Source organism: Mandrillus leucophaeus, unplaced genomic scaffold, assembly GCF_000951045.1.
Source record: "Mandrillus leucophaeus isolate KB7577 unplaced genomic scaffold, Mleu.le_1.0 Scaffold599, whole genome shotgun sequence".
Lineage (NCBI taxonomy): Eukaryota > Metazoa > Chordata > Mammalia > Primates > Cercopithecidae > Mandrillus > Mandrillus leucophaeus.
Genome location: NW_012106463.1, coordinates 1,697,682 through 1,725,011, shown reverse-complemented (window position 1 = coordinate 1,725,011; position 27,330 = coordinate 1,697,682). Strand labels below are relative to the sequence as shown.

The following is a 27,330-nucleotide window of genomic DNA, read 5'->3' as shown; positions in this document are numbered from 1 at the left end:
AGTTGATGGGTGCTGACGAGTTGATGGGTGCAGCACACCAACATGGCACAGGAATACATATGTAACAAACCTGCACGTTATGCACATGTACCCTAGAACTTAAAGTATAATAATAATAATAATAATAGTAAATAAATAAATAAAAAGAAAAAAAAAGATATGAAATGGGAAATAAAGGATCCTGATAATCGAAATGAGATTATTTGGATAGATTTAAATAAATATTGCCTTGTATTCCCCAAATCCTGCTGATTCTTCTTGCTGGGAAACCGTCATTTCTCCTTGTGTTGATTGCCTGAAAGCCCTGTAATGACCTCACTTGAGATTCTTGATTTATAGGGGAATAATTCACTTCTAAATCCAACTCCGCTGTCCCTCATTTCTTTGAGATCCATAATTAAACTTAAATCCTGGAGATCTTAGAGGAATAAGTATTAAGTCTGAATACCAGAATAATTTACCAATTCATATTGGTAGAAACCTGGGGGATATATATCTGAATAGACTTAAGGGTGTTAGACCAGGGAGAAAGGAAGATGTACCTACCAGATATTCTGGAGTCAGTGTATTAGCTTGAGCAACTGGCAGTGGCTCTAACAGTTTGCCTCATGAGTTGTCTAAAGTATAGGCATCAGATGAAGTAGAATTGTGAAACTTCCTTGTGTACTGTAGAGGAAGGAATCCAGAAGCTTATCATGATAAGATGTTGAAATAGGGTGATCATATTCAATTTTATCACCCATCCCTAACTTTATCCTCAAGAAGTATCCTCCTTTATCACAGTGCTGGGAAATTTATTTCAACATTAATTCCTGGAGAGTGAAATGCTATGCTGGTCCTACAGCCAGAGTTAGGGGCTTATGGAATTTAGATGATAAAAGGATTTTGGACTAGGTTCATCTAATAATGGTAGTTAGCTGAACCACACCCATTTTCTGAATGCATTGAGTAAACATATTCAGCAGCTGGCAGAATCACTTCATCAATTCCTTGATCTTTGGAAAGAGGATCATCATTGTAGGAAGGATCAAATGGAATCTCCAGGAATTGCCTCATTCTGGCAAAACAGTGAACCGAAAGCAATATACTACATTCATAGATGAGTTGCAGAAATCAGTGCTACTATCAAGTACTTAATAGATGCAGGAATGGTGACTTCCATCACATTGCTGTTCAACTTAATTATATAGCTTTTACACAAGATAAGTAGATCCTGGAAAATGATGGATTATTCTCAACGTAATCAGGTGGTTACTGTAGTTGCCACAGCTGTTCCAGATGTGGTCTCTTCTTTTAATAAGTCAACCTAACTTGTGATATTTGGCACAGAGCAATTGATCTGGAGAGTTGTCTTCCCTCCATAACTCTTAGCAAAATTCACAAGAAGACATATATTTACATCTGGCAGGCATCACAGTACACTTCTATTGTCTTAGTTCTGGGCTATGTCAAGTCTTTCATTCTCTGTTATAATCTAATCTGGTCCCATAGGTTATCAAGGTCATCCATTACATAGATGAGATAATGATGAGTAGCTCCACGGAGCAAGAAGTAACAAATATCCTAGATGCCTTCATAATAGTGCCTGCAGATGAGAGATGAGAAAAATTGCACAAAAATTCAGAGATCTGTCATATCATTGAAGTATATTAGGCATCCAGTGGTCTAGGACATGTTGAGATATTTCCTCTGAGTTGAGGGATAACTGATACATTTGAAATTCTCTACATAAAGGGCTCTTTGGATTCTGAAGGCAAATTCATGACTTCTGAGTACTATTGCTTCAAAATAGTACTGTAAGGCTGTGTATGCAACCCAGAGCAAGAGAAACATGTGAAGCAATTTCTACTTGTGCAAATTACTCTGCCATTTTTCCATCTGACTGCCAAAAGAAAATGTCTTTTGCAGATTGAATGCCCTGTGGAGTCTCTGGAAGACCGCTACAAGATAATTACAGTGTAAATACTTGGAGTTTTGAGACAAAACCAGGCAGCTTTCCTCAGATAATTATTTTCCTTTCTGTAAAAGCGGCTAAATTGTTGTTGCACTTTGGTAGAATCTGAATACTTGGCCATGGGCGCTAGGTTACCATGTTACCTGCCCATAATGAACTTGGGGCCCTTTGATCCTCCAGTTCATAAATTTGTCATGTGCAGTAGTTCTCGATCATCAAGGAGAAGAATTACTTACAATATTAGTTTTGAGTTGCTCCTAAAAACACAGAACATAAGCTCAGACTTCCATGACGTTTATTCCTAATACACCAATACCTCTTCCTTAATCCATAGTTACAGCTTCTTGGGGAATTCTCTATGACCAGTTGACTTAAAGAGAAAAATCAGTGGCCCTGGTTTATAGATAGTTCTGCCCAATATGCCAGTACTTCCTGAAAATGGGTAGCTACAGCATTGCAGGATCACTCAAGGGTATCTTTTGAAAGGTAATAAAGTAAATCCTTCCAGTAAGCAGATCAAGCTGTGAATCAGTTGGTCAAGAAAGAGACATGGCCAGCTGAAAGGATCTATATTGATTTATGGTCAATAGCTAAGAACTTCCTTGGATGCTTTGAGATTTAGAAGGAAAAATATTTTAAAATTAGAGTTTTTAATTGGACAAGGAGTTTTTGTTAGGAGGTTTATGGCTAACCTTCCCAGAGTGGTGAATATTTGTTTGCCAGGTGAATGCCTACTATGATGCTTAATTTTACATGTCAACTTGGCTGGGCAGTAGTACCTACATATTTGGTCAGACATTAATTTTAATATTTCCCTCAGGGTATATTTTTGGATGAGATTAACATTTAAGTTGATGTTCTTTAAGTAAAGCAGATAACCCTCCATAGGTCGCTGGGGTTCATCCAATCATTTGAAGGCCTTAATAGAAACAAAGACTGACCTCCTCTGAGCAAGCAGGAATTCCACCAGTAAACAACCTTCAGACTTGAACTGCAATATCAGCTCTTCCTTGGGTCTTTAGCCAACCAGCCCACCCTGCAGATTTTGGACTTGCCAGCCTTCTTAATTTCATGAGCAAGTTCCTTAAAATAAATCTCCTCTCTCTATATATATATGTGTGTGTGTATATATACACACACACACACACATATGTATGTATATATGTATATATGTGCATATATGTGTGTGTATATACACACACACACATCCTATTGTTTATGTTTCTCTGAATAACCCTCACTAATATATAATACTTACCAAAGGCCATTCACTGCAAAGAAGGCTCTCGATGAGCAGGTGGACAAAATGATCTCTTATCTTATAGCTATCAGTCTCTTTCCCTATGTACTGGAGTTCTTATTCCGTGGGTTTATGCACGCAACAGCTAAGTGTGTTAGTCCGTTCTGACATTGCTATAAGGAAATACCTGAGACTGAGTAATTTATGAAGGAAAGAGGCTTAATTGAGTCACAATTCTGCAGGCTGTACAGGAGGCATGACTGGAGAGGCCTCAGGAAACTTAACAATCATGGCTAAAAGGTGAAGGGGAAGAAAAGCACTTTCTTCACAGGATGGCAGAAAGGAGAAATGCAAGCAGGGGAAATGCCGGATGCTTATAAAACCGTCAGGTCTTGTGAGACTCACTATTATGAGAACAGCCTGGAGAAAACTGCCCCCATGATCTGGTTACCTCTACCCTTAGTCCCACCCTTGACATGTGGGGATTATAGGGTTACAATTCAAGATGAGATTTTGGGTGGGAACACAGCCAAAACATATCCCTAAGATGGAAAGAATAGAGATATTATGTATGGGCTAAATACCATGGGCTTCTTCTCTACAGCTCACCTGGCTCAGGCCTCTGCTGAGTGCCTTGCTCTCCAGTAAGAGAGACCAATGGTGAGTCCTTAATAAGGCACCATTCCCTGAGGGAACATCCAGACATTTGGGTGGTGGTAGGTTGATTGCATTGGACCCTTTCCTTTATGGAAGAGACAGCTTTTGTTCTCACTTATTGTGGATGTGGATTTATCTTCATTGTCTGTAGTGCTTCACCATCGCCATCCTTGAACTTACTTAATGCCTTATTTACCATCAGGTTATTATAGGTAGTATTTCATCTGATCAAGAAACTAATTTTTCTGCAAATTGTGGCAATGGGCTTATGCCCACAGAGTTTACTAATCTTTCCATGAACCTTATCAGTCTACATCAGACCTGAGAGAATGGTAGAATGACATCTTTAAGACTCAGATGGGGTTCCTGCTAGGCGTAAATATTTTGTGGAACTAGAGTACTGTCCCACAAGATGTGAATTGTTCTTTGAACTGATGCCATTATGTGATATTCTCTTCCATTGGTTGAAATACCTGTTTTTGTGCTGGTACCATGCTGTTTTTTGTTTGTTTGTTTGTTTGTTTTTGAGACAGGGTCTGGCCCTGTCACCCAGGCTGGAGTGCAGTGGCATGATCTCAGCTCACTGAAACCTCTGCTTCCTGGGCTCAAGCCATCCTCCCACCTCAGCCTCCTGAGTAACTGGGAGTACAGGTGCATGCCATCATGGCTGCTAACTTTTTTTTTTTTTTTTTGTATTTTTTTTTATAGAGATGGGGTTTCACCATGTTTCTCAGGCTGTTCTCGAACTCCTGAGCTCAAGTGATCCACCTGCTTTGGCCTCCCAAAGTGGTGGGATTATAGGCATGAGCCACCATGCCTGGCCCATGCTATTTTGATTACTATTGCTTTGTAATAGATTTTGAAATCAGGTAGTCTGATGCCTCCTCTTTGTTCTTTTTGCTCAAGATTGCTTTGGCTACTTGGAATCTTTTTGTGGTGCCATATGAATTTTAGGATTGTTTTTTCTGTTTCTCTGAAAAATGTCATTTTTTTGTTTGTTGCTAAGTATGTAGAAATGCAATTGGTCTTTGCATGTTTATCTTGTTCCCTGCTAACTTGATGAACTAATTTATTAGTTCTAATAGTTTTTCAGTAGATTTCTTGGGATTTCCTAAATATATGAGATTAGGCCATCTGTGAATAAAGATAGTTTTGCATCTTCATTTCTAATCTGGATGTCTTTTACTGAGGCCTCCTTTTAAATGTGTCAGCAAATTTTTAAAATCACAGTTTTCTGAAATGAAGTGAATAAATGGGATTCAAAATAGTTATGTTTCATTGCCCTTGCCAACTGTGTTGTTTTTCATACTGTTTTTTTTGAAACATATATAAGCTAATGTTTTAAGATCCTAATATATAAATTCCAAGTAATTACTGAATTTAAAAGGAAATCTTTTGCCATTTTTGAGCTTTAAAATATATTTTAAAATTGTAGGGAAAATCCGGAATGTGTATCACATAGGAAAATTCAAATTATTGACTCTGTATTGATATTTAAAGTCTTATTAGAAATTTGATCACTTACATATATCATTATGCATAGATTTAACTGCCTCATGTTTACTTTTTATAATTATTTAAAAAATACCTCTAAGCCGGTGTGGTGGTACCTAACTCCAGTCTAAGCTACTCAGGTGGCTGAGGGCAGGTCAATTGAGGTGAAGAATTTGAGGGTATAGTGTACTATCACGATTGGACCTATGAATAGCTAGCTGCTGCACTCCAACCTGGGCATCATAGCAAGACCCTATCTCTAAAAACATAAATTAAAAAAAAAAATGCTCTAGCGTGGGCTGTTCCAAAACTTAATTTTGGTACAAATTATAAATAGGATGAAAATAATGAGGTATATTTACAGTTGTCACTAGTATATTAAAGTCATGTTAAAAAATTCTTGTGATGGTTATATTGAGTCAACTAAAATAGGATTAAATAATTCTTTTGGACTTTAACAAGCTAGAGCATTATTTCTAGGTTCCCCCAATGAATACAACCAAGGAAACTTTGTACCTAGTATCTGTGGTTTTATGTGTCTACTTTAAATATAGTTTCTTTTTCGTTATACTTTTTACAGATTTCTTTTGCAAAAATAATAGAATGATCATCTAGATAGATAAAGCCACCAAAATAGAAAAAAGAAGAAATCAATGGCAAGATATTAAGACACCAAAAGCACAGTATGGATAGTGAACGTGTTGTTTCTAAGAGGATAAAAATAGACTTATGTTGACTGAGATGTTCCCCAGTTTTCCATGCCTTTTCATTTTCCATCATTTTTTATTCCATTATATTATATGGAGCTTCATGAAAGAAAACAAAAGGGAGATAAGGAGTTGTAGTTAGGGCTACAAATGAAATGTAATCTTCCTGGATGAGATTTGAAAAGCATCTATGTAGAGAAGCTTAGTTTGGTAAGATATTAAATTCCTAAATCTTTGTAATGTTTTCATCAAATTTTATTCTCTAGTATTGCCTTTTTCTGTTATATACCCTGGCCATTATATCTATCTAGTCATTAAATAGCAAATATTTAGAAAATCAGAGGTTTTTAAAATTATTATTTGCCTGAGTAAGACAGCATCAAACTGGTATGAGAATCCTATCATGTCTTGTAAAGTAAGCAACTTCAGGGTCAGATTTAACACTGTTTCTCTCTACTAACATTTTAAGTTGGGAATAATATACTCTTTTAAGTTCATAGATTTTAGTTCTTACTTAAATCAGCAAATAAAATAAGTAATCGTATTACCCATGAGAATCCCCTCCGTAGCAAAATTGTGAGGAATTTGTGTGCTAATGCTGGTTTATTTTGCAATTTATTTTTTCTCAGATTCTGATAGTAGAATTAACCGTGGGCGAATTGCTTATATTTCTTCGAAGAGCTGCTCTATTCCAGATGAGAGTTATGGCTGCCTGTCTTCAAACATCCCTGCATTAGAATTGATGGCTCTATACGTGGCAGCTGCCATGCATGATTATGACCACCCAGGGAGGACAAATGCATTTTTAGTGGCTACAAATGCCCCTCAGGTAGGAAATATTTTTCAGAACCTTTAAAGAGTAATTCTGAAATTTTCAATCATGCTGTGTATCCCTTTGTAAATCATTATTCAATTGAATCATATAGCCATTCCATCTGACTTTAAGACCCTACATTTTAATTAATTGGATAATAACACATGGCATTAATGTGATGTGTGCTAGGAAATTAGGGGGAAAATCAACTTCTTCAACTAGAAAATAATGAACAGTTTTTGAAATAACTCATTGTTTTGTGAAATTCTAGAGTCCTTTATTGTCAGTATTTTTGTCTTTTATCAAACCAACAAAACTCTGACTGTATTTAAGATTTCTGTTCCTGGTTAGGCCCATTGTATGGCTAGAAAGCTATAGTGGTTGAGAACTATTAATCTTTTTTGTTGTTCTCTTGTTTCCCTAAAGATTTGCCTTAATACCAGACCTTAAATCTCTTATCTCTGAATATATTCATGTATGTAAAAATTATTCTGGTATATTATTTTTGTACCTAGTATAGCTGATAAGATATAAAATTCCTTTAAGGTCACAATTTGCATGAGGAGGCAAGAGTTCCCAACAAATAGATACTGTAATTGCAGTAGCTTTAAACATTAGGACTTGGAACTAAATATGTGTTTGGTTTTTGTTTTTTGAGATGGAGTCTTGCTCTGTCACCCAGGCTGGAGTGCAGTGGCTCGGTTCACTGCAAGCTTGGCCCCCTGGCTTCTTGCCATTCTCCTGCCTCAGCCTCCCAAGTAGCTGGGACTACAGGCGCCCGCCACCATGCTCGGCTAATTTTGTTTTGTTCTGTTTTGTTTTTAGTAGAGACGAGGTTTTGCTGTGTTAGCCAGGATGGTCTGGATCTCCTGACCTCGTGATCCATCTGCCTTGGCCTCTCAAAGTGCTGGGATTACAGGCGTGAGCCATCATACCTGGCCCTAAATACATGGTTTTAAGTAGAATTTAGTGTGGTTGTGGTTTAAGCAGATTCTTGTGTGGTAGCTGGGTTTGTTTATGCTGGGGATTCCTAAAATGTCATCTGTGTGTTTCTAATTGGATGCTTTATGAAGAGTAGGTACTCACTGACTGTTGCTGAATTCATCTCACTTCCCACTTCTTTATTCTATGTTTAAACCTTGGCTCTGATCCTTTCATTTTCTGTAGCCGTTTTCTGTTTTTCTTTTTTTACTTCAATCTCTTTCATATACTCCAACTTTTTTAAATATAGGAGATACAGTCTCTTGAATTGTGAGCATGTGTGTCGGGGTTGGGGGAAGGAATGTAGGGAACTATGAATATGTATATGTGTAAATGGGTATAATAGAGTGTGTGTGTGTGTGTGTGTGTGTGTGTGTGTATGGGTTAAAAGGGCCATATGATTCATTTTTCCAGTGAGACTTTATTAATAGCTCATGATTTCCACCGGTAACTTTCTGATGAATGTAAATCTAGGTACTAGTAGTTGCCCACTTTCTAAGTATTATTTTAAAAAAAAGTACCTTCTAAGTGGCACATATTTTCTTATTTGCAATACAATTCTGTAAGAATCAGATGCCCATTCTCTCAAACCTGCCACATCCTAATCTTTGAAAATCCTAGTCCTTTGGTGAATCATAGACCTGAGGAGTAGTGGCATAGTGGAAAAAGCACTGGACTTGAGATTAAAAGTCCTGTCTTAGATTTCTGATTGCCCACTTATTAGCTGTATGACCTCAAATAAAGGTTTATTCCTCTGAACCTAAAAATAGTTATCTGATATGATTAAGGAGATAACATATGGAAGGTTTTATACTGTTTCCGATGGCATGAGAAGCTCCTGAATCAGAAATCACGTAGGTAGAAATTACTTACTGTTCTAGTCCACTCTGTTGTTTTGTTTTGTTTTGAGATGGTGATGGAGTCTCACTTTGTCACCCAGGCTGGAGTGCAATGACATGATCTTGGCCCACTGCAACCTCCACCGCCTGGATTCAAGTGATTCTCCTGCCTCAGCCTCCCAAGTAGGTGGGATTACAGGCGCCTGCCACCATGCCAGCTAATTTCTGTATTTGTAGTAGAGACGGGGTTTCACCATGTTGACCAGGCAGGTCTCAAACTCCTGACCTCAGGTGATCTGCCTTCCTCGGCCTCCCAAAGTGCTGGGATTACAGGCATGAGCTACCATGCCGGCCTACTCTCTGTTTTTATTACTGCTTTCATTTTTGTAAAGTATATCCTCCCTGGAGGATGTTACAAATGAGTGAATTCCAATGTTAACTCTCACATGAAGATAATTTAAAACAGTGTTATATGAATGCAACTTATACAAGTTGCGTACTCAACTGTTATCCTAATCAAAATACAGTCATGAAGTCTGAACATGATATCAATCATCATGTTATTTCTAACTTCTCATTGTTAAGAATTGCCATTAGATGAAGCCATAGGAAGTGCTAGAATGGAAAGGAGATGGATTAGAGAGTTCAGCTGTGAAAATGTATAGCCTCTTACCTAGTCTCCTTGCTTGTTCCCTGCTCTCCTTCAGTCTGTTCTCAACACATGTCAGCCAGAATGTGACCCTGTTTAAGTGTGTTGCATCACTCTGTTCCAGACTCTCTTGCCAGGTGCTGTGGCTTACACCTGTAATCTCAATGCTTTGGGTGGCTGAGACATTAGGATTGCCTGAGCCTAGGAGTTTGAGATCAATCTGGGCAACATTTGAGACCCTGTTTCAAAACAAATAAAAAAACAAAAAAGTAAACTCTCCAATGGCATTCACCTTACCCCTAGTAAATGACAATCATAAAATGTTCTGCAAGGCCCTGCATTATTGGCCCCATTAAGTCTTTTTATTTTTATTTTTATTTTTATTTGTTTATTTTTTTACTGACTTAAGTCTAGTCTCACTGGCTTCCTTGCTAATACCATCTCTGTCCCTTTCTGAGAGTGTTTGCACTTTCTGTTCTCCCTGCCCAGAGGGCTTTTCCTTTAGATATCCGTATATTCATTTTGTCACCTCCTTCCATCTAAAATTTTTTCCTTATACCACTATGTTCCTTCTCTGCTTTTTTTCCATAGCAGTGATCATTTAGGATACTATATATTTTGTTTATGTACTTTGTTTTTTATATGTATCTCCTCAATGGAATATAAAGTTCCACAAGGGCAGGGATTTTTGTCTTTTATTCCATAATACCTAGAGTAGTGCTTGACATACAAAAAGCATTTAGTAAATATTTGTTGAATGTTGAAGGATGTCTGAATTCTTTGCTCTGTAGTACTCCTAGGTTTTCTGAAATATATTCTGTGCTTCCCAAAGTAACAAAGTTTATGAGGCCTTCTTCAACTAGCACCTGTGAGATAAGGACCCTTGTAAAAGTCTACGGCTTAATGTGGTTAAGTATCAAAGTAGGTTCTTTCATCTTTGGAAACTCAGTGGGTCTAGTCAGGCCATAATTAATAAAAGATATTATAGTTCCGGTGTGTTATAGACAGTAGCATATAATACCACCAGCTGGGTCAAGCATTCTTTTTCATTCTCATGGCAAGGAATGTGTGCTAGAAAGATACACGAGGATTCTTAACATGAAAGAAGGTGATACATATAGCCAGGTATATCCCAGAGGAATGTCAGTATTAATAAGATTCTAAGAGATTTCTGAGCTGTTTCCAAATGAAAAGTTGGCTGAAAGATGGAGGTTAGTGCTGAAGATAGTAAAATTTCTGGAATATTTTTATGAGACTGGGTAAAAGGAAACACAGTTTTAGGTTGAGATTTGTAAATGTTTTCTCTCCCAAAATATGGATTAAGATGACTAAACACATGAATCTGTTTCCCCTTCTTCCTGAGAATGCATTAAAATGATAGTAAGATATGAAGTTCATTACAACAGAGAGCAATAAGAGGATGATAGGTATTATCACCAGCAGATAAAAAATTTTTTATAACATTTCTGGAAAATGAAAAGTGGATGAATATTGACAGATAAAAGTACCCAGCACAGCTGGAACCCCAGAGAGACTTCTGTTACCATTTGCTCCTGCTTGCTCTCTCTGTGCACACACACACCTTTAATCAGAGTGACTACAACCCTATGTTTACCTCCAGGCAGAAAACTCATCTCTTAGATATTGAAGGAAACTGCCTGGAGAGTAACAACAGTTCCTAGAGTGGGTATTAGTAGTTCAAGGTAAATTTCTCTCATTCTAGACATCTAATAGCTGGCACCCGTTATTCTAAAGCAAAACTTGCTAGGTAACAAACCCTATCCACATTTACATAGTTCCCACTCATTCATCCCAAGGGGAGACACTCCACAATAAAACATACATAACAGCAGAGAGAAATTACAACTGAAATCTAGAATTCATTGTGTGTGTGTGTGTGTGTGTGTGTAAGACAGGGTCTCACTCTGTTGCCAGGCTGGAGTGCAATGGCGCGATCTTGGCTCACTGCAACCTCCGCCTCCAGGGTTCAAGCGATTCTCCTGCCTCAGCCTCCCGAGTAACGGGAACTACAGGCGCATGCCACCATGCCCAACTAATTTTTGTATTTTTAGTAAAGATGGGGTTTCACCATGTTGGTCAGAATGGTCTCGATCTCTTGACCTCGTGATCCACCCATCTTGGCCTCCCAAAGTGCTGGGATTACAGGCGTGAGCCACTGCACCTGATTTAGAATTCATTTTTCTGTATACACAGATAACCAAGGATCATCACACATGGCATTAATCACAAGCTTGGAAAGAAAAGGCTAAGATGGAAAGAATAACTGACCACAGGGAGAATCTAGGGAATAGAGAAGCATCTAATTATTTTTTTAAAAAGTATTCTCAGAGAATTTGAAAAATACTGCATCCATAAAGTAAGAACAGGAAACTATAATAAAGAAACATCAGAGAACAAGTTAGGCTCTTAGAAACTAAAAATATTACTGCAGGAAATTTAAAAAATTCAATATAAGCTTGGGAAGTAAAAGTCCAGGTAGTCTCTCCCAGAACATAGACCAGGAAGATAAAAAGAAAATACAGGGAAGGAAAAGATAAGACATGGGGGACTAGGTCAAGATGTGACTAGTGGAAGTTCTAAAAAGAGGGGAGTCTTTGGATTGAAGGGGCTCACTAAGTGCCAGGAAAGTTGAATAGAGAAAAAATACTCAAACCCCACATGTAGCACATCATGGAAAAATTTCAGAACCCCAGAGATTTTATTTAAAAAAAAAAAAAAAAAAAATTCCTGAGAAGATGAAAACAATACCTCTATAAAAGAACCAAAATTCAACTGTCATTATATTTTTAGCAACAATAGATGCTAGACAATACTGGAATGAAGTCTCTAAAATTCTAGGGGAATTAATTCATTCATTTATTTGTTCAAGTATTTATTGGGTGCATATTGTGGGATAGGCACTATTTAGGCATTGTTATGTTGAATAAAACATGGGAAAAATCTTGCCTCTCATCGAACTTACATTCTAGTACAGCAAGAAAATAAATAAATAAATAAATAATGTGTGTGTGAGCAAGAGAGAGAGAGACAGAGACAGAGCATGAGAAAGAGAGACCAAGCGACAGAGAGAGAAAGAGAAGATTATGACTTAAGAGCTAGGATAGAAGTAAAATGAGAGGAGATAGGAAGTGCTGGCTAAGAGTATTATTTTCGAGTTAGAGTTCTATATTCAGCTAAGCTACCATTTTACATAAGAGCAAAATGACGAGATTCTCAGATATGCAGTGATTTTAAACAATCATATCTTGACCATCCTGAGAAAGTTATTTTAAAATGTATTTCAGCAAAACAAGGGTGGTAACTAAGATAAAGGAAGATAAGGGATTAATAGAAATTTTAGAACTGATGGTTTGTCTCTGTGTCCCCACCCAAATCTCATCTCAAATTGTAGTCCTCACATGTGAAGGGGCAGGGCCCTGGTATAAGGTGATTATGATTAGATCATGGGGGCGGGTTCTCCCATGCTGTTCTCATGATAGTGAGGGAGTTGTCACGAGATCTGATGGTTTAAAAGTGGTAGTCTCCCCTGTGTGTGCTCTCCCTCTTTCTCCTGCTATCTTGTGAAGAAGGTACCTGCCTCTCCTTTGCCTTCCACCGTGACTGTAAGTTTCCTAAGGCTTCCCCAGCCATGTGGAACTGTGAGTCAATTAAACCTCTTCTGTTTATAAGTTACCTAGTCTCAGGTAGTATCTCTATAGCAGTGTAAACACAGAAAAGAACAAACCGAGAACAGTGTAAAAGAATCCTGAGATAACAGCTGTTCATCAAGACTATTTCTTTACCCTATTAAAAAAACAACAAAACTAGCTGCTTTGTGTTCTATAGCACCTTATTTGTCTGCTATCTCTCTACTGGATTTTTTTGAGTTGGAAGTATTATTTTTTAAAAGAACAGTCTTTCCTAATCTTTTCCACTTGAAGTGCCTGCCTTCTTAGTTGGCCGGGTGTGGTGGTTCACGCCTGTAATCCCAGCACTTTGGGAGTCCGAGGCGGGCAGATCACGAGGTCAAGAGATCGAGACCATTCTGGCTGACACAGTGAAACCCCGACTCAAGTAAAAAACACAAAAAATTAGCTGGGTGTGCTGGCGGGCGCCTGTAGTCCCAGCTACTCAGGAGACTGAGGCTGGAGAATGGCTTGAACCTGGAAGGCGGAGCTTGCAGTGAGCCGAGATCGTGCCACTGCACTCCAGCTTGGGCGACAGAACGTGTGTCTCAAAAAAAAAAAGAAGTGCCTTCTTAGTCATGAGATAATGGCTATGACCTAGATTTTTTGTTAATGTTTCCTCCTGTTTCTTATGTTTTAAAAGGGGACATTTGTTCAGGTTAGTCAGACTCATCCTTTGTATGATCTAAGTCCTTCTTATGTCTGAAGGGTTTTCTTTTTTTGCTCTTATTTAAGTGTTACTATTTGCTAAGATTCTGTCAGTTTGTATTAAACCTCTTCTCAGATCTTTCCAACTCAGAGGGTGAAAAGTTAGATTTATGACCAATTAATTTGTTTTGCCAAAGTATTGATGTATTTACTGTAGAGAGAAGGATCTATAGCCAGAAAAAGCAGGTAACAAGATGCTTTAGCACAAAGTCAAAGGATGTTAGTTTATTGCAGCTCCAAATGAGCTGGGGCCCTGTCTTTTTTCTCTACCTCTAAGACCCCGCAGTAAGAGCTGAGACTTCTTTATCTGTTTGCTTGATTGGTTTTTCTTACTCAGTCTAAGCTTGGTCTGCTGCTCTCTGTGCTACCTTCAAGTATTCTTCTAAAGTAGAGTTGACATTTGCTTCCTACTTACTGCTTCATGATTCTTTCTTGCCTCCCACTCACCTTTGAGCTTGTGAATCTACTGGGGTCCAGCAGGGAACCCCTTCCACCTACTCTTCAGATAGGTTTTCTCCTTCTTATGCAGTGACTTGGTTAGCTTTTCTGTACCCATTCGCATTTTCACTGTCTTTGAAGTTTCCAGTATGGTGATTATATCTAGATTCTAATACTGATTCAGACTTTTTCCCCCCATTTTATATTTCTTTGGCATTTTCAAATGGTAATTTGAATGGTGAAAGAATTCTGAACTTGCTCATTTTTTTAAAAACTGATCTTGCTAGCTGTGAGTTTATTAAGTCAGCTAGCTTCACAGGACACTCATTGTACATTGTGTTTTATTGAGCCCAGAATCAGATTACTTCCTCCTGAACAGACAGAGCTGTTTTCATAGTTAAGTCTTTGTAACATTTGAGCATGAATTAGTCAAATCATTATTAAATGTAAATGACCCCTTAGGGAGTTTTTAAAGCTTACTCTTTGTTTGGTATTTATAATGTTTAGAAGTTGTATTACAGGTGGTATGAAATGCCTTTATATGGCTCATTGCAAAGTTTAAATCATACCATTGCTTTTATAAAATCAAATAGTGTAAAACATAATCAGTGTTATGCATCTGTGCTTAAATCTAGGCTATAGCTAATTTTCACAAATAAGTAGAGCTATTCAATTAAGCTCTCAGAATATGTATCCTACCTGAGATCTCATTCTATCTGTCCTTCTTTCTCATTACACAGTAGGCTCCATGAAAACAGGGATAGGGTTTTAATTTTTATCCCTGGCCTTTAACACAACTTGGCTGTAGAAGCTTTTTAAAATAATTATATGCTTATTTAATAATTTAAAGAATTGCTTTATTTTTAGAGGTGGAAGAGGCTTTAGAAATTCTATACTCCACTGATTTTAAGTCTGTATTCCAAAGTCCTAGAGTACTGAGGAGGTACCTCAGGGTCTTCCACTGGAGTGAAGTGTAGGAAAAGTGAGTAATTCCACACCATTTGAACCAGAGGATTTGTGTTTTTATCTGTTACATAGTTCTGTTTTACTCCCAGGCACTGTGTGAGGATGGGAATCCAGGATATGTCCGTCTCAGACAGGCAGGCCTCTTACTTACCCTGGACAGTACTCCTGCTTCCTCTTCTTTAGTCACCATCACCATTGACTCCAGAATGACTAAACAACAGAAATGTATTCTGAAACCTGCTCTAGATACCTAATGGCTTTATTCACAGTTTATCTGAGAAGGTTTTCTGATTAAATGAAATAGACCTCAAAATATCAACTTCACATCTCTTGGGAGGCAGCACAGGGTCTGCAAAGATAAACTTTAAAGATAAATAACCCTTTCACTTACTAGCCATGTATGCTGGAAGGAAAGGTGTATCCTAACCTCTTTGCACTTCAGTTTACTCATTTATAAAATTATCACAACCTATTTTCACAGGTACTAAAATACCTGGTAAAATGCCTAGTATATAGTAGGTATTCATTGTTTGTGTACTTCCAACCTGATATTAATGATATTAAAGTTTAATATCTTTGAGGTGTCTGCCTCATTTTTCTGTATTTCTTTTTAGGCAGTTTTATACAATGACAGATCTGTTCTGGAAAATCATCATGCTGCGTCAGCTTGGAATCTGTATCTTTCTCGCCCAGAATACAACTTCCTTCTTCATCTTGATCATGTGGAATTCAAGCGCTTTCGTTTTTTAGTCATCGAAGCAATCCTTGCCACAGATCTTAAAAAGCATTTTGATTTTCTTGCAGAATTCAATGCCAAGGTTTGTTATGAAAATTAGTGCCTGATTTAAAAAATCTTTATTGTCAGTGTTACTGATAAAATATGATTTTTAATGTTAAGTTAGAATTATTACTGCTTAGAAAGTAACAATAAATAGTTGATATAAAATAATATATATGCCTATATTTTAAAAAATAAACATTTTTATTGTTATGGTAACATTTCCTAAAATATTATTGCTTGCTATATTTTCTTTCAACACATAAACTTATACTATTGTGACTTTATTTCACATACTTTCACCTAGAAACAAACCAGTTATTTCAAATGAGTTTAAAGAGAGATTTGACAAAGCCATGCTTAGTGTCAAGTAAGGCATTATATAAAATTAATTTTATGTGTTTCCTAAGAATCCAGTTAATTCTAAGAATCCAGTTAATTATGCCTACCTCACTGCACCTGTTATACCTTCTTTATATTAGTGATTCTTTAGCTGGCTAGTGTAGGGAAAAGGAAGCACCTTCTTCTACTTGAGAATAATTCAGTCATTCAACAAGTATGTATTGGGATTGCCCACTATGTGCAGACATTGTACTAGGCCAAAGAACTCATATTCACCAGGGGACCAAGAATCACTGCCCCAGTATGACAGTGGTACTCATGGGACTATGCTTTATCCCTCAGACATTTGAGGTGAAAAAAGTTGAGGACCACCGCTTTAGATTCCCGCTCTGGCTTGCAGGAAGCTGCTATTTTCTTGATGACTTTTGTGACCTAAAAGAAGCTGTACCTGCAGGGTAGAGAAACTGGTAACAAAGGAGTACTAGATTAAACCCACTGGAAGGAGACCCTTATATATGTTGTTGTCATGACATTAATGAAATGCTTATGAAAATCAGTGAGAAATCAGGGTACCTTTAAAATTATTTCATAGTTGTATAGTTTTATTCACTTTAATTTTTAAATAAAATTCATTTAAGTGCTTAAGTCACCTTTTACAGGTAAAAGATTATCTAACACAATACTTTGAATGTGTATTCCGTAAAGACTTCTATTTTGAAGTCTCTCAAAAAAATGCCATATGAATGGGGCTCTAGACCTCCTATTAAGTTTCAGTCAAAAGAGCTCTTCTCTCAAGTGTTTTCTATGATGGTGTTCTACATAATTTTTTTTTTTTTTTTTCTGAAAGAGTTTGGTGCCAAAAAGCAACCATAACACTGAAGTTCAAAAGCTATGACATGGCTCATTCTTTTCATTTTTTACAAAATGAAATTTTAGTTCTTGAAAGGCTTTTTTTTCCAGCTAATAATGACAATTATCATTTATTTAAATAACAATATTTAACACTTACCGTGAGCAAGGCATTTTTTCATTTATTAATCCTCATAGCAGCATGGCTAGATTGGTATTACTTTTCCTACTTCATAGATGAAGAAAGTTAGATTCGAATAGATTAAGCAGTTTTTTCACTGTTACACACTGAATTTTTGATTCAGAATAGAGCTTGCTGATTCATGACATTCTGAGTCAGGATTTAAAACTATAGGGCCAGCTTCTCAGACTTGCGTTCAGGTCACTATATCATTGCCTTTCACAGCAAGAGCAAACTTCTCTAGCTTCTTAAGTGTTCTTTTTTGAGGTAGAAATAAGTAGTTATAATTCTTATATGATTTTTTTGATATTGTGTATCTACTATACTTAATATATATGTGTATATATACACACACACACACATATAATTCATGATTCTTTGTGGTAATCACAAATATTGAAACCCATGGTTATATGTTTTTCTAGAAAGCATTTTTAGAAAGGAAATTTAACCAATAGAAGTCCATATTATGGAATAAACTGATTTTAAAAAGAACTATTTGCTGAACTAACTTTCTGTCATTTAGACAGGAAACAGTTTTAAGATAATTTGGTAAAAGCAAACAAAAACAACAATTTTTTTAAATGCCTTCAGAACCTAAAATGAGTTTGTTTTTCCAAAATAGGCAAATGATGTAAATAGTAATGGCATAGAATGGAGTAATGAAAATGATCGCCTCTTGGTATGCCAGGTGTGCATCAAACTGGCAGATATAAATGGCCCAGCAAAAGTTCGAGACTTGCATTTGAAATGGACAGAAGGCATTGTCAATGAATTTTATGAGCAGGTAAGTTGAAACATGAGCTTGGTGGGATTTTTAAGAGCTGTCATAAGAAGACACTCCTCTTTGGGTTTTTGGATAGCTTTATTAAGTGTTTGAATTCTGAGTTGCTTTGACTGGGAAGGGTTAAAAATTGTTGCATTTGCTTTGGTTCTTAGTATTTTCTATGTTCTGTTTGCCATTGCTGTTAAAATTTTAAAAAATAACCTATTCCCTATCTTGAGTGAGCTGAATATACTCGTGAGTCTATAGGTAGGGCTGTTAGCAGTGGCAAATCTGTACGAGTCTGCAGCAACCTCAATTCTTGCCCCCTCAGAAGAAAGAATTCAACTGAGGGGCATAAGGCAGAGGGAGCGATTGAGGCAAGTTTTAGAGCAGAAGGGAAAGTTTATTTAAAAGCTTTGGAGCAAGAATGAAAGGAAGTAAAGTACACTTGGAAGAAGACCAGGAGGGCAACCTGAGAGATCAAGTGCATGGTTTGATCTTTGACTTGGAGTCTTATGCACTGGCATGCTTCCAGGGTTGTGTTACTTCTCCCAATTCATCCCTTGAGGTGGCTGTCGGATGTGCAGTGGCCTGCCAGCACTTGGGAGGGGCCACATACACAGTGTGTTTACTGAAGTTGTATTCATGCTCACTTGAGGCATTTTTCCCTTACCTGTCCAGAGTTCATGGAGGAAGGCTATATACCAATTAAACTTCACCATTTTGCCTCTTAGTGTACATGCTTGAGCCCACTCACCCAGCTCCTGAGATCTTATCAGGATGCTGCTGATGACCAGTTTCAGGTTTTTCTATCTATTGGGTGACTGCCTTACCCTGGTGCCAGCTGTGACCAATTATTATTTTAGAGAGACAGCTTAACCTATCACCTGATGGTCACCTGACATTTCTGATTGGGTTGGGGGCAGGCCCTCTCCTGCTCTGCCCATGTCTTTCTGACTACTTTCTATAACAAGGCTAAATGACATTATGATTCCAAGGTCTCTCTCAGCCCTGAGATTCTGTAACCTAGAATAATTATTTCCAGATGAAGTGGTTTTTAAATTATTCAGGGTATGCTCAGAATATAAAGAATATCAATCCATTTTCAACTCTGCTATAAAAAGACTAACTCCTTGCCATAGGAACATCAACTGGGAAGAAATCTGGACAGAGGGCTACAAATGGAGAGAATAGACACTTAGTGGTTTTCAAGGATTCAAAGATATAAGCATGCTCTTTTGTTCTTAAATCTTTTTTTTGAGACAGAGGCTTGCTCTGTTGCCCAGGCTGTAGTGCAGTGGCACAATCTCGGCTCACTGCAACCTCTGCCCCTGGGTTCAAGCGATTCTCCTGCCTTCAGCCTCCTGAGTAGCTGGGATTACAGGCACACGCCACCATGCCTGGCTAATTTTTGTATTTTTAGTAGAGATGGGGTTTCACCATGTTGGTCAGGCTGGTCTCAAATTCCTGACCTTGTGATCCACCCACCTCAGCCTCCCAAAGTGTTGGGATTACAGACGTGAGCCACCATGCCCAGCTGTTCTTAAATTTTAAAAATTTTTTTTCATTATTATTCTTTAAGTTCTGGGGTACATGTGCAGAACATGCAGTTTTGTTACATAGGTATACACGTGCCATGGTGGTTTGCTGCACTCATCAACCTGTTATCTACATTAGTTATTTCTCCTAATGTTATCCCTCCCCTACCGCCCCACCCCGTGACAGGCCCCCATGTGTCATGTTCCCCTCCTTGTGTCCATGGGTTCTCATTGTTCAACTCCCACTTATGAGTGAGAACATACAGTGTTTGGTTTTCTGTTTCTGTGTTTGCTGAGAATGATGGTTTCCAGCTACATCTATGTCCCTGCAAAGGACGTGAACTCATCCTTTTTTTATAATTGCATAGTATTCCATGGTATATATGTGCCACATTTTCTTTATCCAGTCTATCATTGATGGGCATTTGGGTTAGTTCTAAGTCTTTGAAAAGCGTTCCTATTTCTCCACATCCTTTCCAGTATCTGTTGTTTCCTGACTTTAATGATCGCCATTCCAACTGGCATAAGAGGTTATCTCATTGTGGTTTTTATTTGCATTTCTCTAATGACTAGTGATGACGAGCTTTTTTCATATGTTTGTTGGCCACATAAATATCCCAAGACGCATAATCGTCTGATTCGCCAAGGTTGAATGAAGGAAAAGATGTTAAGGGCAGTCAGAGAGAAAGGCTGGGTTACTCACAAAGGGAAGCCCATCAGACTACCAGTGGATCTCTCTGCAGAAACCATACAAGCCAGAAGAGAGTGGGGCCAATATTCAACATTCTTAAAGAAAAGAATTTTCTTTTTTTTTTTTTTTAAGAAAAGAATTTTCAACCCAGAATTTCATATCCAGCCAAACTAAGCTGCTTAAGTGATGGAGAAATAAAATCCTTTACACACAAGCAAATGCTGAGAGATTTTGTCACCTCCAGACCTGCCTTACAAGAACTCCTGAAGGAAGCACTAAATATGGAAAGAAAAAACTGATACCAGCTACTGCAAAAACATGCCAAATTGTAAAGACCATCGACACTATGAAGAAACCGCATCAACTAATGGGCAAAATTAACTTGCTAGTATCATAATGACAGGGTCAAATTCACACATAACAGTGTTAGACTTAAATATAAATGGGCTAAATGCCCCAATTAAAAGGCACAGACTGGCAAATTGGATAAAGAGTCAAGACCCATCAGTGTGCTGTATTCAGGAGACCCATCTCACATGCAAAGACACACATAGGCTCAAAATAAAGGGATGGAGAAAGATATACCAAGCAAATGGAAAGCAGAAAAAAAGCAGGGTTTGCAGTCCTAGTCTCTGATGAAACAGACTTTAAACCAACAAAGATTGAAAAATACAAAGAAGGTCGTTACATAATGGTAAAGGGATCAATTAATCAAGAACAGCTAACTATCCTAAATATGTATGCACCCAATACAGGAGCACCCAGATTCATAAAGCAAGTCCTTGGAGACTTACAAAGAGACTTAGACTCCCATACAACAATAATGGGAGATTTTAACACCCCACTGTCAACATTAGACAGATCAACGAGACAGAAAATTAACAAGGATATTCAGGACTTGAACTCAGCTCTGGACCAAGTGGACCTAATAGACATCTACAGAACTCTCCACCCCAAATCAACAGAATATACATTCTTCTCAGCACCACATCGCACTTGTTCTACAATTGACCACATAGTTGGAAATAAAACACTCCTCAGCAAATGGAAAAGAACAGAAATCATAACAAACAGTCTCTCAGACCACCGTGCAATCAAATTAGAAATCAGGATTAAGAAACTCACTCAAAACCGCACAACTACATGGAAACTGAACAACCTGCTCCTGAATGACTACTGGGTAAATAACAAAATTAAGGCAGAAATAAATAGACACAATGTACCAGAATCTCTGGGACATAGCTAAAGCGGTGTTTAGAGGGAAATTTATTGCACTAAATGCCCACAGGAGAAAGCGGGAAAGATCTAAAATCGACACCCTAACATCACAATTAAAAGAACTAAGAAGCAAGAACAAACAAATTCAAAAGCTAGCAGAAGACAAGAAATAACTAAGATCAGAGCAGAACCGAAGGAAATAGAGACACAGAAAACCCTTCAAAGAAATCAATGAATCCAGGAGGTGATTTTTTGAAAAGATTAACAAAATAGACCACTAGCTAGATTAATAAAGAAGAAAAGAGAGAAGAATCAAAGAGATGCAATAAAAAATGATAAAGGTGATATCACCACTGACCCCACAGAAATACAAACTATCAGAGAATACTATAAAATTTTTGGCATTAAAATAATCTTCCCACTTTGCTGAATCTGCCATTTTTGGGGTCCACTTTTGAGGCTTCCTACAGTGTAGGAGTACATGATTTCCTGACATACCTAACATTTTGTTATCTCCAAAATAGCAAATACACCTTTTTGACTTTGGAATTACATTCCTTAGCAATCCTTGTTGGCCCTAATTATCAGGAAAGGTCAAGATATCTACCAGGTGAGGGCTTTCTTAACATGAGTGGAAAGTGGGAGTAATTGAGCCTATGTAACCATGCACCTGGTATATTTTGTTACTTCCAGATTATATTGAAAATGTGCAGTGTTTTACAGCCACCAGCTAAACATCCCAACACAATAGTGTGTACTCTGCTGTTTATAAGTTACAAAATGCCATATTGTATAATCATGGAAACATTATTAGTATTTTACTATTCTCTGATATGTTTAAATTATATTTAATTTGGGGTAGTAAATGGCTGTATTTACCTAATTTGTAAGATTATAATATGCAGTTTGCATATTCTCATCTTCATTCTCAGTGATAATTGAAACTTGCTTTATTTAGAGCTCGCCCATGGATCTCATGTTTACAAATGAGGAATTTTATCCTAAGGAAAATGTTATCTTTATATTATATGTACAAATAGGTAATAAAAAATAATGGTGTATGTCAGTTTTAGAAAATTCACTAGTTCAGTGAGATAACATTAGAAATATTCATTTAGACCCTGCATATTATTTTAAAAGCATATAGAATTTTACTTACTAAGCAAACCTGGAAGCCCTGCCCGAGGCTGAATCCTGGCTTCTCTTCCTTATCTGCAATATGACCTTGGTTGGGTAAGTTACTTAACCTCTCTGTGCCAGTTTCCTCACTGATAAAATAGGAATAATGATGGTACCTACGTCATAAGGTTTCTGTGACGATTAAATGAACTAATATATGTAGACTTCTTAGAATAGTTTCTTACACATAAGTTCTCAATAAATGTTAACTATTATAATTTCACATATATCACTAAAAATATATTATCTCAGAGAGTTTCACTTAATCTAAGTGTCATTCAATATCAAAGGAGGAAAATGTCATCTGATATCCTACCACTTATGAAAGTTTTAATCATCCCTCATCAGAACTAAACTTCTTTCTCATTCTAGTAATGCTATTAAACTTTCTTCAGATATTGATGTAAAATTCTAACCACGCCCAACTTTTTTCCTGTTATCCTAATTATACTGTCTTTATATGCCTACAGCCATTTAACTGCCATGGGCTTAGGAAAGCCAAACTCCTGGGTTATATCTATGAAATTACAGAGTCCTATAGATAAACCCAACTGTTTTTGGAAAAACATCAATTGTTTTCTTCCTCATAGAAGATAATCTCGTAAAAGATTTCTAATCATGGGACAGTTAATCACGGGGACAGTTAATCACGGGGACAGTTTCTGGTTGTTTCCTCAGCGTTATGTTGGCTCATTACAGAACAGACACTGCTTACCTGCAGAATTTGTACACTGTGGGGAGAAATGTATCCCAAACCAGTTCAGACACTAGGACTAAAATGTTAATAGTACCATTTGGAGAATGCTCAGTACTGTGCTAAACACCTTATATAATACTGCCTTTTAACCTCATCATAGCATCCCTATAAGGTAGATTATTATTCAGATTTTACACACAGTGCATTTGTACATAGAGCTTGCTCAACACCACACAGATAGTAGTCTGATCTCAAATTAAGCCCTAGAAGCCACAGTGGTAGGGTAACAGAAGGCAGGCCATTGGGGATCTAGCCCCAGGAGCCTCACCTCCATTATGGTAGCTCTACTTTATTTGTTTTTCATATTAGGTTTTCTGATTTTGAATCATTAGAGAGTTCTGCTGTTAAAAAAAAAGGGGGGTGGAGGTAGTGTTATTGAAAAGCACTTGCAAAATTCAGCTCTGTACATTTGAGATATAACTACAACAAAAATGTTTCTATTATGCTTTTGCCCCTAGATAAAGAGAATCCATAATTGACACTATGGAATTTTGCAGGTTGTTAGTAAAATATCTGATACTTATTTTTAAAGATCTGTATGTTTCTTATTAACTGAGTATCAGCCATACTGGTTGATGTGGACAGAATGTGAGAATAAAGTTTTGTTTAGGATTTCTCAATATTAAATTCTTACAGTTGAAATGATAGAATAGATTCATTGATGCTTATTTATAAAAAATAGTTTTATATAAATTGTTTATTTAAAAAAAACTCAAGATAATTTTAACAGCAAAGCTCAGTAGTGGTTCTTTCAACAGTTAAAAATGTACTTTTCTTTTTAAAATATGCAGGGAGATGAAGAAGCAAATCTTGGTCTGCCCATCAGTCCATTCATGGATCGTTCTTCTCCTCAACTAGCAAAACTCCAAGAATCTTTTATCACCCACATAGTGGGTCCCCTGTGTAACTCCTATGATGCTGCTGGTTTGCTACCAGGTCAGTGGATAGAAGCAGAAGAGGATAATGATACTGAAAGTGGTGATGATGAAGATGGTGAAGAATTAGATACAGATGATGAAGAAATGGAAAACAATCTAAATCCAAGTAAGAATATAGGGACGTTATAATTTATGTAATGTTATAGGTTGAGTATTCAAAGTCTGAAAATCTGAAATATGAAATGCTCCAAAATCCAAAACTTTTTGAGTGCCAGCATGGTGCTCAAAGGAGATATTCATTGGGACACTTGGATTTCAGATTTTTCAATTAGGGATGCTAAATATAATGCAAATATTCCAAAATCAGAAACACTTCTGGTCCCAAGCATTTTGAATAGGGATACTCAACCTTTAATAACTGCATATATCCATTTAACTTAGATTTGGAACTTTGTTTCTCAGATACAGATTCGGCAGTCATTATATTGAGTAACCACTATCTAAATGTTCAGATTCAATAGTCATGTTTTGAGTAACTGCTGTAAGCTGGGTACTGGGTGAATACTGTAATACAACAAGCATTCTTATTCTTATTTAATTAAAGTAACATCTCTTGAGGTGTTGTCCTCTAACCAGTACTCTTCATTCAGCAGGCTCCACCTGTGCATGCACGATAGGGCCATCACCACATCTGAACATAGGTGGATCCTCATGGCGAGTCCTCCTTCATGTCACTCCTTTTCACACATCTCACCCCCAATCCCACTGGAAAGCTGAGGAGCACAACTTCCATAGCAGCATACTAATCTGCCGTTCACATAGACTTGAGAAATAGATCAAAACAGTGGGGGGTTGGGGGGGAGGGGGAAGGAAAACATACATTCCCTGGTTGTAAAGGGAGAGCCAAGTTTTGTGGCATTATGAATTTGAGTTACCAAACTGTAATGACATGCTTTTCTATATAAGACAATTAGTATGAATGGAAAATGAAATGAAAATTGTCACTTTGTAATTGTGAATGAAATGAGTTATTTGCTCATTTTAAAGTAGAATTTAAATTATACCTACATAAGTATTGTTTTGATTTTCAAGCATGCAATAAATCAGACCAGATAGGAAAACTACAAAGCACCTCCCACTGCAACACACACATGCCTTGTATTTAGGATTAGCATGGCAAATCCTATTAAAATGTATTTAAAATTCTTTTTTTTTAAATGGCATTAGCATCTGAAGGTTGACTGACTTCTAAAAATTATACTCCCCCATCTCTACTAAAAATACAAAATATTAGCTGGGCATAGTGGCGGGCGCCTGTAGTCCCAGCTACTCGGGAGGCTGAGGCAGGAGAATGGCATGAACCTGGGAGGCAGAGGTTGCAGTGAGCTGAGATCGCACCATTGCACTCCAGCCTGGGTGACAGAGCAAGACTCCGTCGCAAAAAAAAAAAAAAAAAAAAAAATTATACTTATCAAAATGTTGGTAATTGTGTTTAATTCAATACATAAGATGCCCTTAAAGGTTGTTTTTTTAACTTTGGGTTATTTTCATTTGAAATTTCAGCATAATTCTTCCCTCTCCACCATACCCAGCCAGTTTTCCCTAAACCTCTTCTCTATTTTGTTTTTATCCATAACAATACCATCTAACGTATTCCTGTTTTGCTTCTTTCTGTTTTCCTAGCTCTTTCCACTAGAATCTGAACACCATAATGCAGGGATTATTTTTATAGTACTATTTCATTATACTATTATTTTATAGTACTGTTTACTTTTGTAACCCCAGTGCTTAGATACCTAGAATATAATAGGCACTTAATATCTGTTGAATGATTAAATCATATTGCTGTGATTAGAATATATTTCTTTTAAATTTCACAGAACCACCAAGAAGGAAAAGCAGACGGCAAATATTTTGTCAGCTAATGCACCACCTCACTGAAAACCATAAGATATGGAAGGAAATCATAGAGGAAGAAGAAAAATGTAAAGCTGATGGGAATAAACTGCAGGTGGAGAACTCCTCCTTACCTCAAGCAGATGAGATTCAGGTCATTGAAGAAGCAGATGAAGAGGAAGAGCGACAGTTTGAGTAAAAGAAAGTCATATTGAAGAAGCCCAGAGGGCTGTGCCCAGGGGCAGAAATCATTGCCTAGTGTCCACCGGCTGACTCTCAACTGACCATTCCCACATGGACAAGCCTTAATACTGTGAGAGGATCCTTGCTCTGCTGGCAGTTTTCCACTCTGTGCACTTTCACAGGAACTAGAAAACTATTCTTAAACCAAGAATACCATCCGTGTTGACCCATATTGCAGAGCCCTTACTTAAATCCTTCACTATTGTATGAATACTTTGTCATAATGCTGCTTTGCTGGGTAGTGAGCTCTTATTTTTCATTGGGGGTCAGCTATAACTAAAAACTCAAGTGACTTATTTCAGTTACCAAAGTGGCCAGAACTTTCGCTTTTATGAAAATAGATTCATATTGTATTTCCCAATGTGTCTTTTATGTCTTTGAATGTTTTGGAAAAAAAGTCTATGCCTGTCTAAAAATGAATCCAGTGTTGCCTTTCTGAGGGTTTTCTTCTCAATGCAATACACTGTTAAATTCTATTCTCCCAGCTAGGTTTATCCATGAAGGACTGAGTGACCTTTGTTATATTTAACAAAATCCAGGTGCATCAATTTCTGATGCTTTTTACTATTGTGTATTATCTACTATGTGTGTGTTATTTCTGCTGAGAGTATTCAGGTTTGCCATGGACATCAGAAGTTTGAATTCCAGTCTTACCTTCTTTATGTTCCATGACTGAATTTTAAAGCTGTTTAGGCTTAACAATGAAGGGATTTATTCTTTAGTCAAAATTGTTATTTTTACTCTAGCTCAGGATTTGTATTTTTAAAGATTTAGTTAATATAAACACAGCACAGATTTGTCAGAAGAAAAAAAATTTGCCGTAATACCAAGGTTCACCTTTTATGAAATGAGCAACATTTTCTCTTCTTAGATGAATTTGA

General features: G+C 37.2%; 1 protein-coding gene across 1 annotated transcript in view; it reads left to right on the top strand.

Annotated features, from left to right (window-relative positions):
- The window catches only part of PDE3B (phosphodiesterase 3B, cGMP-inhibited), a 213,215-nt gene extending 186,405 nt beyond the window's left edge, over positions 1 to 26,810 (top strand). The window contains exons 12-16 of the mRNA XM_011999567.1: positions 6,682 to 6,881; positions 15,748 to 15,951; positions 17,909 to 18,070; positions 24,224 to 24,476; positions 26,191 to 26,810. Coding sequence (XP_011854957.1) covers positions 6,682 to 6,881; positions 15,748 to 15,951; positions 17,909 to 18,070; positions 24,224 to 24,476; positions 26,191 to 26,405 — 1,034 coding nt within the window. The 3' untranslated portion in view covers positions 26,406 to 26,810. The remainder of the gene's footprint in view (positions 1 to 6,681; positions 6,882 to 15,747; positions 15,952 to 17,908; positions 18,071 to 24,223; positions 24,477 to 26,190) is intronic.
- Positions 26,811 to 27,330: the final 520 nt, after the last annotated feature.